Here is a 15,537-nt window from a genome sequence, read left to right on the forward strand (position 1 = left end):
CTACTGATCATAAATACATAAATGAACGTATCTCACCATGCACTTACAAAGCGATACTTTTGGTGTAGCTATTTCAGCATCTTTGTGCTCATTCAACGTTATTTTCTATAAACCAGAGTTGTTAGAAACAGAGAAATACTGTTCAGCTTCTTCTCTACATAACAAAAAGCAGCCTGCAACTGTAAGGTCCATTTCCATTCATCAGCCACCACATCTGTTGCTTGCGTGGACATTGGCCAAAATGATTCATTCACGTCTAACATTTATTTTGGTGAAATAGTGGGATTATACAGAAGGGCAATATTTCAAAACTGGGTTTAGGAAACCAAGGGAAGTTGGAAACAACTTCCTCACAGCTGAAAACAAACACGTCATTATATCATTCTGCAGCTTTATTAAAAGGAAGGCAGTAGCCAAGTGAAGCAGCTGGAATCACACTGAAGTCACTCTGAACTCTACGGATCACTTCATTCTTCCTTCTGCTACAGAGCACATATCTCTGAATTAGTGTGCTTCCTTCTGAAGAATAAAGAAGGTAGGTTGATCTTTCTGTTAATGTTTTAAATCTTTCTCTCACTTTGTTCCAAATAATGTGTGACAAAACAACACTTGCAGGCAAATTCTGGAAGGTAGTGTAGCATATGCTGGCAAAAAAAAACTTAAAATGAAGAACGTGATTCTCATTTGTTTCAAAGGTATTTTGAAGGAGTCCTGCAGCAAGAAACGATATGAAAGTATGTGTGAATTTAATTTTTAATAACTTTTGAATGTGTTTAAACAGAATTCAAGAAGCCTTTTATCCTGCCAGAGAATGCCAGCTGACCTTGGCTGAAGTATCTTCCCCTCACCGTGTTGGTTTTAATTCGTTTGCTCTGCTTAGTGGTAGTACATCTCCTACAGCTATCACAAATTGCAGTATTATTAAAAATAAGTACATTGGTTCTGATCTGAACAGCTTCTAGAACAGAAACTGGAAATCATTTCAATTTCAAGTAAAAAATTAACTAACAATCAGCAAATCTTGAATTATGAACAGTCTAATAAAAACATTCTGAATAATTAGCCATGTAAAATTAAAAAAAGGTTATTGTAATTGAGATGTAAGGTGTGTGTGTTTCCCTTAACCATCATGAAATAAGTAGAAGGTTGTGGATCTAGCTGTCACTGAGTCCACAGAATGGTGTTTTCTAGGAAGCAATGAGTTTTGAAACCTTATTTATAGCAGTGTAATGAGATGAACTGGATTCTACCACATATTCAGACTTAGTGATAACCATGTCATTATCCCCTGTAGCCTTTATAAATGCAATCCTGCAAAATGAAGCAATATTCCAGAATTATGTTTGTAGATTTACAGAAGATGTATACATTCTCTAAGAATTAAATCTTGTTCCAGCAGAATAAAATTGTATTATTGAATGATCTTACATTTAAATTTAAAAGTTTGTGATCTGTTCTTAGATACTATTTTTTTATGAATAACTTTGCTATTCCAAACAGCAAGGAGCTAGTTTTGCAGAAGATTACAATCTGATGATTGCTTTTGTTATCAGTTTATTTATTCATTTCGTCTCAGGAATGTGCCAACAGTTCAGCTGTCTCTCTCACTGTGGTGGCTGGTTGTCAGGCTAATTTTCACTCATTATTTCTGATAATGGCTTGATTTGTGTTCTTTCAGCCTGAAACTAGTAGTTTCATAACAGTGCAGGGCTCTGTTGTTGACGGCTTTGCAAAAGAGAATTGAGTGGGAGGAACAGTTCTCATGGCACGGTACCAGAAGGAACTGCTGAGGCTGGGGTGAGCAGTGACCAGGAGATATTTGCTTTTAGAAGAGAAGATACCATCATGCACAGAACAACTCTCTAGGAGAGACTGGTACTTTTACTATATGCTTGAAGTTCCTGAGACAAAAAGAAAAATTGTGTCTTCACAGCATATGCTCTTCGTATCTTCAGTATGTTCCAGAGGTCTTGGGCTTAGGGCAGGACCAAAAAGCCTTGTATGAGCCCATGGCTGCTCTCTTCCAGAGAGACCATTTTTTCTGGCTTGTTGCAGGTCTTTTTTACCTGACCCACAATTTTACTGTATTACAATTCTGTAGAGGAAATGAGCTGGCCTGCTTCAGATATGATACTTTTTCATTAGCGGGCTTAAAGGCAAGCTAACAAAACACATCACTACAAGTCAGGTTTCATTTCAAGGGTATCTGCAAGGATAAAATCCTGCTCTAACACTCAAGGATACCAGCACTCCAGAAGTCTCTAGTCCTTGACAGAAACCTTAGTTCCCAAATAGTATGCAGCCTTCTCCTACCTCTGCTTACCAGCCAAGGTTCAGCGTCCTTCTGTCTGTTTTATCCGTCTTTCCTACTCCTTCCCCAGATGTGATCACTCAATACATCAACATGACTACTAGGTCTTTCCTCAAAGTTATTTGTCAAAACCATTATTCTTCCCTCATCTCCCAGTATTTACCACTGTTGTTCTTTTTCTGACATCTCTTTACAAAAATCCAGGTCATTTTAGAGATGACTTAAACCCACACAGAGAAAATTAGTCATTCCTTCTCTTCTGTGGGATTCTTCTCTGGTTGTTTCTTTGGTCAAAGTAACATTTCATCAGTTATCATCAGTTAGCAAGAGAAGAAAAGACTAGTATATTAACTTTTGTATTTGTCTAACCCTAAAGCTATTGAGACTTGTAGATGCAATTTTAACATATTCACTGCTGTAGACCGTCTAGTACCTAGCTTTACTTGTACAAGAATGGAAGCCAAACCAATTAGGTTTCCCATGGTGGGGCCCAAAGTTTCATCATCTGTTAACTTCTTTTGGCTTTTTTTTTTTTGTTTGGTTGTTTTTACCCTTTTGGCAGATTAGCCAATCAAAGGTGCATAGAAAACTTCTGGACACCACTTACAGAGAAAGGAGGCATCATTGGGGGTTTCTTGAAGGTCTATACACGGGGAAGAAAAACATGCACAGTCTAATGAGAAGTGAATTAATATTTTTAATTTCACTTCTGGAATTCATGATTAGATCACAGAATGGTTATCTGGGAGATGGGGTACAATGTATTCCTGTCTCCATTAACCTCATTTGTCTTCCCCCCTATTTTTTCTCTTTCTTTCTTTCCTACCCTAATATCTTTCTCCTGTCACTTTCTCACTTCTCAGAGAATATGTTTAAAGAGTGATAAGACACAGGTATGAAGAACCAGCACCTTTTCTCTTTATCCACAAAAGATATTTGCCTCTTCATTGTTCTGGCCAGGTCTAGATTCTGCCTCAAACTCTACATTTGAATTTACTGTTTGGCTTTGGGCAAGATGCTTCTGTTCCTTTCTTGTTATTCTTGTGGCTGTTTATTCTCATGTAATTATAAACAACACAAGAATTCTCTCTCATTATGTGCTTACTGTGCCTAGACCCAGTGAAGCTTTGATCTCAAAGGGTAGGGCCTTTGGGTATTTTCCCGACATAAAATACTTGCCTCTTTCAGCAAGTATGAGCCTGGCACAGCAAGTTTTGTTCACTTTTGAAGCCACCTAGGTGAGAGAGAGAGAGAGAAGAAGATGCTGAGTAGTAAGCCCTGAAGCATCAATGTAACACCATTTTCTGCATTCCCATTTCTTCTTTCTGGTGATCTTCTTTTAAAGAGATCTGATCATTCTAGTGAGACATTTCAGAAATATTCAGATCTGTTGTCCATTTAAGAAAACTGAGTAACATGTTGGTGTCTTAAATTCTTATTGGAGGGCGTTGTACCATATCTGGTGGCATCAAATTCAACATGACATAGACGTGATTTGAAAAGGTAATATGGGAAGCCTGTAAAACTGGTGTTTCCAAGCTCCTAAGTCATAGGCTCCATCTATGCTTATCACTGCTAGGGAGTGTTCCCTGTGCCATATTTGGGGCACAGATAAAAATCCAGTCCTCCTGAAATTATTTTGATACGATTTTTTCAGTTTTGCAAGAATAGAGGCCATGCTTATTTTAGACTTGAGCTTGAAGTCAGTAAAAGAATTATCTTTGTATGAATATTAGAGGTATACTGACACAGATATAGACAACCCTTAGTCTCCTGGACACAGTGATTCTAGTATATTAACTATGTGGGCAAAATAAAGTATGTTATCTCATCAGTTGTGTTACTAATTTTTCCTGGGACTAGCTCTTAATTCTTCTTGTTAAAAGGACTATAAGTATAGTAGATTGTAAATTGTCTATCTGTTATTTGATAGAGGTTTTGTATCTTGCTGGAGAAAGTTATTTTTATTTTTCTGAAGAGACCTGTTGTCACCCTTCAGTAAGTTCAGAATGGCTGTTGTCTAGCATATATTTATTTGGCTTTATTCAGTCTGCTGAGACAACAGTTCATAGTCTGAACTTTTCACTTTATTCTCTGTTCTCATTTGCTATTTCCTGTTAGGAGGGAACCGTGATTAATGCATTTGTTTTGCTGAAGGAATACAACCATTTAAAAAACATGCTCAGAATTGCATGATTATATAATGATCATAGGAAAGCTAATCAAAATATTCTTCTGTTCCAAACATATGCAACAGTTGCAAAGTAAAAGTTGCATATAAACTTTACATTAAAAAAAAAAACAAAACATAAAAAGTCATACTCAATTAGAAATGCAAATCCGTAGAAATCCAGTCACTGTGAAGCTGAGGCACCTCAAAAAATTAAAGTGGCTGTCTCTATTACTCTACATATGTAGTTATTATGGTGGCTTATAGCTAAAGAAAATACTGATGGCATTTGGGGAGGAATAGTATACATATAAAACTTCTCTGGAACAATATCTCATTGGTGTGCACATGCCGCGTACTGAGGACACAGCCAATACTGTACCTGGTGTCCCTGCTGGGCTTGGTCATCTGGGATGTGCTGAGTGGTTCTGAGCTATATCGTGGATTTGCAGAGTCAAATTAATGCATATGAGAGACAAATGGCAGAGATCCAGGTTCCTTTCCAAAGAAAAGGAGAAAGCCAACCAGAATCTGCAAGGGCTGCCCAGGTAGGTGCTGGCTCCCACCAGCACAGGGCAGAGCCTTCCTTCAGGAGGATGAAGGTTTCCCAGAAGTGAAGCTGTGGTTTCTCTACTTCATCATGAGTGAGGGAACAGTGTTATGTTTAAGAAAGGAGGATTGGACTGTGGTTCAGGAACTAGGCAGGGATTCTAGGTTTGGCACCTGGTTTGATCAGATACTTCCTGTAGGTCATTCTCAACCTTGTTTGTCTGTACACCAGACCAACGATACTTCCATGTGAGTGCAGTTTCACTGCAGCCTGTGAATGCTTAGGTGTTATGACTGGTTATGTAAATACTTAGTCAGTGCTGACATATAGGATATAAGACCATATTTTAAATCTCAGAGGGAACTGTTTCTCTAAACTTCTGGTTTTTCTTTGTTATGGTCACATCATGGACTTGCAGAGATTACAGCAACCCCTTATGCTAGAAAGGTTACTAAGAGAGATATTTGTACTTTTAGCTGTATTAACAGAAAAAAAATGAGAGCAGGAGACAGTGCCAACAACATGGTTACCAGGTTCCTCCCCCTCCGCAGTGCATATCCCAAGGACATCAGAGTTTCTGTTTTCCTTGGGGATGGAAAATCTTGGTGCTTGGGATCTGCATGAAAATAAATCACTTTTTACCAAATGCAGTTGCTCATTCTAGGCATTTATGAGTTACCTGATTGTGGAAATTGTAAGCTGCTCAATTGCCACAGTTGTCTGGATGATTTGTTATATTCAGGCCAGACCCACAGTAGATATTTTTCCTATTACAGCAGCATGATTTAGATATGAAGTTGGGGTTTCCATTTGTTGTTTAACATTTCTGTGGCAGCAAAAATCCTGGTCTGAAATCATTGCTTTACTGGTATTAACTGTGTCTGCTCTGTGAGAGTTTGTTAATCCTGCTCTAACACTCACTTTGTCTGTGTAAAATGTTATGAGGCTATTATCTGGTCTGGTGACTTCAATACCACAGATGAAGTGGCGTGTTTTAACTAATAAGGTCATGTTTAGCCTTGCTCAAAGACAGTTTCTTTTGGCATACACTTTAGGAGATATCTAGCTAGCACATTGCATATGTGTTTCTAGTAGTGCTTCACTGAGAGACATAGCGGTGAATGATGGTTATTTGCATTCTTGTCTTGTCTGCTGGAACAAATACATCTATATTGTGTCTTGAAAAGGTTTCAAATCACATATCGTATCTATCATGATCTGTTCTAGTTTTTGAATTCAGAACAGCTTACAAAGTCATTTTGTTGCCATATGCATACTGACCATTAGAACAATCGAGCATTTCTGTGGAAGAGAAACATGCACTGAAACCTTGATTCTGCTTTTTTTTTTTTTTTTTTTTGTAAACTAGATTAAAATACCAGTTTCCTAGTAGTTTTGTCTGCAGGGTTAGCTTTAGGCTTAATTATAGCATAGCTATGATTTAATTTAGCAGTATGGGTGTACCAGGCGCTTCTTGCTATAAGAATGGGGGCAAACGGTCATCTTGGTTTTGTGCTTCTGAGAGAGAAATACATACATAGGAGTCTGACAGTTTGTAATCTCATCAGTATTCCCTGTGAGTTTTAGGGTATTATGTGTTTGTAGAATACTTTCCAGAAATACATATATACTTCTATCAAGCTTGCTCAGCCATCTGTGTTTTGAACTTCACAGATAAACATGAAATTCACCCAGTAGTTTATGTTTTTGAAGCTACGTACATTCAAAATCTAGCACCTCGAAAGTTCCACGGTTTTTCTTCTGAGGGCTCTTGAATGAATTCGATACCCAGATGAACCTTCTGAGACACAGCATGACGAGCAGGCTTTGGGTGACCTTTTGGAAAGCTAGTTGTTCTCCAACATCTGACTTGTGCAAATGGCAAACGCTGAAGTGAGTCAATCAAACAAGCTTTCCTTTAGCCATAGATCATACATGTGGAATGTGATATGCTCAGAATTATTCATGAAGACGTTAAAAGGAGGGATTGTACATTATATGCCCTTTCTGAAACGAACTTTTGAGACAGCCAACTCCATGTTCCATAATTTTCCTATTAAATTAGGGTCCACTATTGTGACCTGTGAAATCAGTTTAGCTGCCCAAAGGCTGAACAAATAGGTTTAGAGATTGCCACTCAAATATTTGTGTTAACTTTTAACTAACACAGACAACAAATAAGTTCTTCCTTTGGACCACTCTGTAAATGTCTAAAATAATAAGGGCCAAATGTGAGGTAGAGGCTGCATGGGCCGCAGCCCAAACACGTGCCATAACCCTAACTTGTATGGTGCCCAGAGAACTTTGAACCCCCAGGAAGACTACATTGAGTGAGGTGAAAGGAAATTGCAACTGTTTTGTTTGTCTTCTCCTATTTTAGACTGAAAACCCATTCTAATTTCATTCCAAAGCCATTCCACTGACCTCAAGGCTGAGGCACAGAGAGGTCAAAAGACTTTCCCTGGTCAAACAGGATGCATGTGGCATAGCCAGGAATAGAGCCCATAGATAGCCCTGGTCCCATGTGAGAACTGCAAGGCCATTCTTACCGTAACAAAAGCTGTTCTGTTATAAGCAGTTTCAGTCATTTATCTGAGCTGTCATTATGGCTCAACCTTCTAAAATACTATAATTGTTGCAGAGAAAAACTCCAGGTACTTGCAATTAAAAAGCTGTGAATCTGGCAGTTGAGATCTGATTCTGGATTCCCACACTGAAATGCAGAGAAAGGCATACTACATAGTAAAATCTCTTCCCAGCAGTACGATGACCTTATATTTTAGATATATTTATTTATAATATGTGTTTCTTTAGGCCATTCTGTCCTAGGATCTAAAAAGCACTAGCACTGAGTGCCAGCCTGTGATATTCATAGAGTCATTAAATGGCTTGGGTTGGAAGGGACCTTATAGATCATCCCGTTCCACTCCCCCTGACATAGGCAGGGACACCACCAGGGCCTCATCCAACCTGGCCTTGAACACTTCCAGGGGTGGGGCAGGGATGTTTCTTACATATTCCTATGAAGTCGTTTAGTAATTAATTTCAATTTTATCGAAGAGGACAGGAAATGAAACCTCCTAGTCAAACATTCTGAAACCTATTTACTTAAAATTAAACAACTGTATTCATAATTAAGCAACTGAGTCAAGGCAACTGAGGCTCAGTTTTCAGAGCTGCCTGTGACCTCAGCAAACAGGAAAAGACTCCAGTCAAAGGACAACTGCTAAGCATACATTTTACACAGACTGTGTATTTAAAAAGAAGCAGGATGAAGTCTAAACTTGGTTATATTCATACAAATGCAATACAACACTGTTCTGTAACCTGTAGCTGCCCCCAAGTGCTACTGCCAGGCCTCTGACCACACTTTCCTGTTTATTGAAAAATATTTTCCTACCTTGGCCCCTTTTTACAACCCTGGACCATCAGGGACTGAGACAGTGAACTGCATCATCTCCCTTACACTTTCTAGCAGTAGGCCTGAAAGCCAAATGGGAACTGTTTGCAAAAAGTCTTTTTTCTCTGCTGAACCTCAGTTTGCAGACAGGTTCATCAAAGTGTCTTCCCAGCCTGGAAATAAGGACATTTGTCAAAGACCATGCAGGAAATAAGAAACAAAATAAGCAATATAATTAAATTTCTTCACTTTCAAGATCTGGACTTGAATTGCAAGACAATTGTGCCTCTAAATGTTTATTAATAAATGGGCTCATATTTGGGACTACACGTAATACAAAGAAATGTCCTTGCTAAATGATGGCTAACAGCCCAGAAGAAAAGAAATCTATGTCCTTACTGCAGTAAACCAACATAGCTCCACTGAATATCCCCTACGGCATATCTTTTTCAGACCAGCACCTAACGTGATGAATCTTGTTGTAGGAGTGCTTTGTGTATGTGTTAAATGTAGAAGTTTCTGGACTTTGCAAGTGTAATTGGCAATGTCTGCCAAGCCTTAGCCATAGAGCCTGGTCTCAGTATCTGTACCTCGGGAGCTATGTTATCCGATGTTTTCTTTCCCCTGCTATACATCATCTTTGAAATTCTATTCTTTATAATATTAAAGGAGCATTGTTGGGCGGTAGGCAAGCAAATGTTATTGCCATTATTGTTAGCACTGTTAGGGGGAAAGAAGAGTTTTGGGGTTACACATATGTGGAGGAAATTCTTGAATCCAAGTATTGTTACATTGCACTAGCTATTGAGAAACTTGGAAGCAAACCTGATTAGTGACTAGGGTACAGGATGCTAATCAGCAAGAGACTGAAAAATTGCATCGATTTATTTAATTGCATAAATTCAGTTTGAAGGTATAATTTTGTATGCAGGCAAAGACCCTTAAAAATCGGATTATTAATCTTAGTGTCCTCTGAGGCTGTCTAAATACAGTGTCGTTCCAGATGTTAATGGTACTGCTTCTTGTTTATACTATTTCTCAGAAGTTATGCTGTTTGAAAAAAATTACTCAGAAGGGTGGTACCAGTATTTGATGCAGAATCTATCCTCAAGGGGCAAGTAATTACATAACTGCAGGCCAGTAAACTTCATTTTATCAGGACAGCAAACCAAATAACATTCCTCCAGCCTGATGTAAATTGCAAAGGGCAAATGTTATCATAGCCTCTTGATAGAACAGACTGTATTGACTTTTATTACATTTTTTAAAGAGATATAAAATTACACAATTTTTGTATTTATTTTTAACCTTGTTCCTTTCATTTACAAATAAGAAATTTAATCCTACCAATGCGTGTGCACATATGTAGCTTATGTGAGTAATCCTTTCAAAGTAAGCAAACTACTTTTTTGGAGGAAAGTTATATACAGGAATACAAACTTGCAGATGTGCTTCTGCAGGCAGCACACTCCCAACATCCCGCTCCTGTTGTCCTTTAGCACACGAAAATTAATGGAATTACAGGAATGCAGAGCTGGGTTCCAAAAGTTCAGGCTGAAGCTCCGTTTCAGAACGGAGCTAGTGCTCAGAAATGTACCACTGAGCTTATCCATTGTACGGCCAATGGGTTGGTCACATCCTGCTCTCAGTGCAGCTGAGTCCAGTCAAACAACATAGCTTTAAATGAAAACAGAATTTAGCAGAATGTTTCTTTTGAGTACAGCAGATACTTCTGTCAGACTGTGGTCATCTGTGCTATTCTTTATCTATGCTGTAGATTGAATACAGAATTTCTAAATGCTTTTTCCTGTTCAACCATTGTTTGATGTTTTCCTGTCTCTCTCTTTTTTTTTTTTTTTCTTCTTCTCTCTTCTTGATTTTACTGGTGGTTTGTATTTTACTTTTTACCACTCCTTGCCCTCCTACACTCTTCTGCTTTGGTTTTAGAGGAAAATTCTTATTTGAAAAATTGCATTGTATGTTCCAGAAGCTTTGCAACAGAAGAAAACAGAGACTGTCTGTCTGTTTTTGTCTTAAATAAATCAATAAAATGCACAAACTAAACCCCACAACATATTTCCAGCTATAGCTCTTACAGGGTGTGTTATTCTCCTAAGAAACTTTTCTTTCATCATAATGGAAGAGTACCACAGTTGTATGCATTGCCCTTAAATGCATTCCTTATGTTTCCTTCTGTACATCCTTTGCTATATTATAACTGGGCTGTGTCCCAAATAAGTCATCCTAAAGTCAGCAACACTGCTAGGTGACAAGAACAGCACCCAGCCTTAGGGAATCTAACACCTTGACTGAGTCTGAGAATCAGTGCTCTTTGATACAAAGACAGATACATGATAGACAGGAATAAACCTATGAACTTTCAGTTGCTGGAGAAAATGGTGTCTATATTATATTAACTGCTGTGTGGGGATGGACATCAATTAAACCAAACCAAAACAAAACATTTTCTTTCTGGCATTTTTCTGCCTGTGTAGATTCCTGGTGCTTCTCTAATTTCTGGCAAAGATACTGTCCATAAAACTTGTTTCAAACAGGATCAGAGCAGTAAAATACCAAAGCCAACTAGAAAAGTATACAAATCACACACTTGGAGTAAAACTTTGCAGCTGGTCTCACAGAAATCTGCCAGTGATATTGTGGTCAGAGCCCTCTTAAGAAATGAATGCAAGGAAAACAGTTCCTGAAGACTTCAAGTGATACTTGTCTAGATTTGAGTATTTTTTGAAATGTCTGCAGCCAGGATATTACACCAGCTTTGTACTAGCAGTTGACAGCTAAGGAGCGATAGGTACGTGAAAATGAACTCAAAGGAACTGCAGGTTATTATTTACAATGCAATAGGACAGTTCTCCTTTGATTGTTCCATTTCTTTTCTTCTCCAGAAAGCAGCTGTGCAACATGACATTTGAAGATTTTGAGAACTACTCTTATTTCTATGACCTGCCTGAGGAAGAAGAATCACCCCAGTCCACCCTCAGCATTGCCCATATGATTTCCCTTTCCTTTTACAGTGTGGCGTTTCTATTGGGAGTCCCAGGTAATGCCATTGTCATCTGGTTTATGGGCTTCAAGTGGGATAAATCGGTCTCTACACTCTGGTTCCTCAATCTGGCCATTGCAGATTTCATTTTTGTTCTCTTTTTGCCCCTTTATATCACGTATGTAGCAATGGGCTTCCACTGGCCTTTTGGGAAGTGGCTGTGTAAAATGAACTCATTCATTGCACTACTTAATATGTTTGCCAGTGTTTTCTTCCTGACTTTCATCAGCCTTGACCGCTACATCCGCCTAGTCCACCCAGTTTTTTCCTACAAGTATCGGACTATAAGGAACACCCTCATTCTCAGTGGGATCATTTGGATATCGGCTGCAGTTATTGGTGGCCCTGCCTTATACTTTAGAGATACAGCTACAGTTCTCAACAATGTCACCATTTGCTACAACAACTTCCATGTGCATGATAGAGAACTCATTATGCTGAGACATCACATTCTAATTTGGGTGAGGCTTGCATTTGGTTACCTCTTTCCTCTAGTGACCATGGTCATTTGCTACTCATTGCTGCTCATTAAAGTGAAGAAGAGAACTGTCTTGACTTCGAGCAGGCTTTTCTGGACCATTATTGCTGTAGTTGTAGCTTTCTTTCTTTGCTGGACACCGTATCACATATTCAGCATTGTGGAGCTTTCTGTTCACCATGACGAAAACTTGCACGACTTATTGCAGGATGGCATTCCCCTCTCCACTGGCCTTGCTTTCATCAATAGTTGCCTCAATCCAATCCTCTACGTTCTCATCAGCAAGAAGTTCCAGGCCCAGGTCAAGACAACAGTCTCTGAGGTGCTAAAATTGGCACTGTGGGAGGTGAGCCGCTCAGGAACTGTCAGCGAGCAGCTGTGGAGCTCAGAGAACACCCATGCACCTGTGCACTATTGCGAAACTGCTCAGTGACAGCTTGTCACCATCAGTCTCTGAAATAGCTGACAGATTTGGAGGTGTAGTTGACTTCACATCTGCCAGTCAGATGTGCATCTTTGCAAATACAGTTTTAGATAAACAGCTGGCTTAACTGTGCTTGCTGCTTTCCTTTAAATATTTTTAAAGGACACATCATTTGGGCGTGGTGTGGTTGCAATGTGGACACCCTGAACTGAAAGTTGTCAGCATAAGCGGAATTGCTTTAACTGGGTTTTTGATCAGGAACATTGTTGTAATCCTGTTGTTTTGTGGTTCTATAGCTTATTGATATTAAAATAATACACAAAAATATTCCCTTGATCCTCACTAATAACACTTTTGATCTAGACATCCTCCTCCAAGAGGTCATGGCCATAAATCAGTGGCTTGTGAGTGTCCTGATAATCAAGTATTGTTTAAAGTAGGAACCACCTGGCTCCATCCCAGCCTAGTGAAGTTGTCAGTAGCTCTGCTCTGCAATCAGAGGTGTCCCAGGACAGAGAAGACTAACTTGCTGCCTTCTGTTATCAAGAGAAACATAGAAATAAAGTGTTTTCTCCCATTGTTCTTTGTCTTATACTCAAAGCTATACCAGGAGCTGCCATTTCTGGTCCCTTATTCTTGTGCTTTTAATACTGGTTGGGTACAAAATACGGAGTAACTGTTTCATATAGGATTTTGGCTCATTTGAAATCTGCAGTTAGTAGAAATGGTTCCCAAAGAATTTGAGATGTCCCTGTCACATGTTGTTTTTCTATGTTTAAGCTTTCAGGTTTAGAGAGGTTTACAATTATTAGTTGCTCTCTACTGGTCTTGCAAAGAAAGTTTAAGAAGTTGTATTTTGAACATTTTGAACAATTGAACATTTTGTCTTAATGCTAATCTTCTAAAAAAAAAAAATCAGTGAATTGAATTCAGTGACATTAAGTGAATTCAGCAATATTGTTTGACAAGTCTGTAATCTGTCCACTCCTGTAAGAAACAGGCAGCAGTCCCAGTTGTATTATATTCTGTTTGAACCTGTTGCCTGCTGTAGAATCGCACATGCACCAATGCAAATATACATTCTGAGTGAACCAATTTCTGAGGCAACACCACTTAACTAAGGAGCTGTACATAGGATAAAACTCTGCTAAAAGTAAAAGCATAAAGCTTTAGGTAAATGCAAACTAGTTTTTCCTTTGTTACTGACCTAAGTATCTAGAGTAAGACTGCCTTTCAGATAATCTACATGCCAACACTTGTAAGTAGCATTCATACTTTAAATTAGGTCTTATATGTGAATATATTTTATACAAAAGCATGTATGTGTGCATGGATGAGCACATCCAGAACTGGTAGCTGTACAAATAGAAACTGTCTGATTGTGGTTTGTAACTGTTTCTTTGGGCTCTGGTCTGAATTTGGAAGAATGAGGCAGGATCAGTGGAATTTCAACGTGTTTAACTTTGGGCTGGAAAGTTGGTAAGCAGCATTCTTCCCTGTGAGTCATTCGCTGCCTGGTACAGTGACTCAATGTTTTGGTACCATGCAGCTGAATGTGCCTACATCAACTGCTTGCAGTTTTCCTTCACATATTCCCTGACGTCTTTCTAAGAATGATGTGTTAGCGCTCCTTTCCTGACTGTACTCCAAGTGGAGTAATAAAATTGTTGTTTCCAAAGAGCGTGTTCATTACTTTTCTCAGCAGCAATTTGCAGTGACTGTCCACTCTTAGAACCGCACCTTCCCAACAGTTTTAGAAAATGAAATCAAACCCTGACCTTTTCTACTGAAGGAATTAAGGTTTATTTCAGATTTCTTCTTGCATGTCAGCCACATGAGCACAGATACCAAGATATACAGAGAAAAGCTTGATTTTCAAATGGAAGAACAGTCAGAAAATGTTTTGCAATGCTTTGCTACAGAATTTTATCTCCAAAATAATTTCTGCAAGAGTAATGGAAGATACCTAAACAAAACAGATAGCAGTCTAGGCTTCTGCTTACAAAGAAAAAACAAAAATACCAATTATTCTCCTGTGGCACTTGTCTGAGGAATGCTCCTTCAAAACTCTGCAATGGGAAAAAAAGCCAAAGGAAGGAGAACTATCCAATTATGCTGCAAGATACTGCAGGGAAAAAAAATAGTAAATAGACCCATAACCAGTCAAGTCATTCAGGAATAATGCATTCTTGCCTACTTGTCTATTTTGTAACCGGGGAGACCATGTTCTCAAACTTTTTGTTGTTCCCATGCAGCAAGCTTCCTTCTGCTTTCAGAAAAAAAGGAATAAATCACGAACAAACGCCCACCAACCGGCGTTTGTACATGCACGCTAAGCACGCGTGAAGGATCCCAGTGTAGGTCAGATGGACAGCTTGCAACACTGTTTTAGCAAAATTAGTCTATAAATCAAACCACAATCCACCTGCAGTAGCTATTGCATTTAACTACCATACCCCCTTAATCCTCCCTCAAGCACATTGTGGGGTTGGACCGCCAGAGCTTTCGAGAGCCCTTCTGGAAGGGATGCGCTGCCCCCTAGTCGCCAGTAAGTTAATAGCACCTTCCACGGATCACAGCCCTGCTCCTCAGGCTCACCAAGTGATTGTCTGCGATGTGTGAGGTGCAGATGCACCAGGTCCTTGGAATATGAAAACAGGAAGTTATCGCCATTTTATCAATATCCTTATTTTCTGTACTAATTAAGAAGCCCTGAAAACGATGCAAAAATTGGAATAATTTTGATTTTTTTTTAAATGCTTGAGAGGAAAGAAGTCCGAAGTCACACAACAGATGGTGGAAAGTTACTGTGGCAGTATCAGTTCAGATAAATCTATTTTCAATTTCACATCACCATCAGTGCATTGAAGTCTTCCATTTCCTTCAACTTGTCTCCATTCCCTTAGCAAAAGCTAAATTTTAGCTTTAAGAAACAAAGACCCACCATACAACTATTTGGTTATTCACCAATATTTTGAAACAAAATTTGTATTCCTGTTTAAAATGCTGAATAGAAGTCTAGATTAATGGTGAACATAAGCTTCCTATTTCCTCTACTCTTGGTTTAGGGTACTATGGTGCTGGAGCAATCTTGAAATTCAATTTTACCTTCTACTTTACCTGCCAGCCAAGTTTTACATTAA

The 15,537-nt window shown here is 38.8% G+C and overlaps 1 protein-coding gene across 1 annotated transcript; it reads left to right on the forward strand.

The window, feature by feature from the left end:
- The first annotated feature begins 409 nt into the window (after nt 1–409).
- CMKLR2 (chemerin chemokine-like receptor 2) lies at nt 410–14,020 on the forward strand. Its single transcript, XM_084288757.1, has 2 exons — nt 410–535; nt 11,335–14,020. Exon 2 carries the CDS (start codon nt 11,351–11,353, stop codon nt 12,401–12,403), a length of 1,053 nt encoding a protein of 350 aa, XP_084144883.1. The 5' UTR covers nt 410–535; nt 11,335–11,350; the 3' UTR covers nt 12,404–14,020.
- The last annotated feature ends 1,517 nt before the right edge of the window (nt 14,021–15,537 follow it).

Source organism: Netta rufina (assembly GCF_964035555.1).
Source record: "Netta rufina genome assembly, chromosome: 6".
In the NCBI taxonomy this organism is placed as follows: domain Eukaryota; kingdom Metazoa; phylum Chordata; class Aves; order Anseriformes; family Anatidae; genus Netta; species Netta rufina.

Coding starts and splice junctions, on each gene's coding strand:
- CMKLR2 (XM_084288757.1), top strand. CDS start 11,351: ATGACATTTGAAGATTTTGAGAACTACTCTTATTTCTATGACCTGCCT.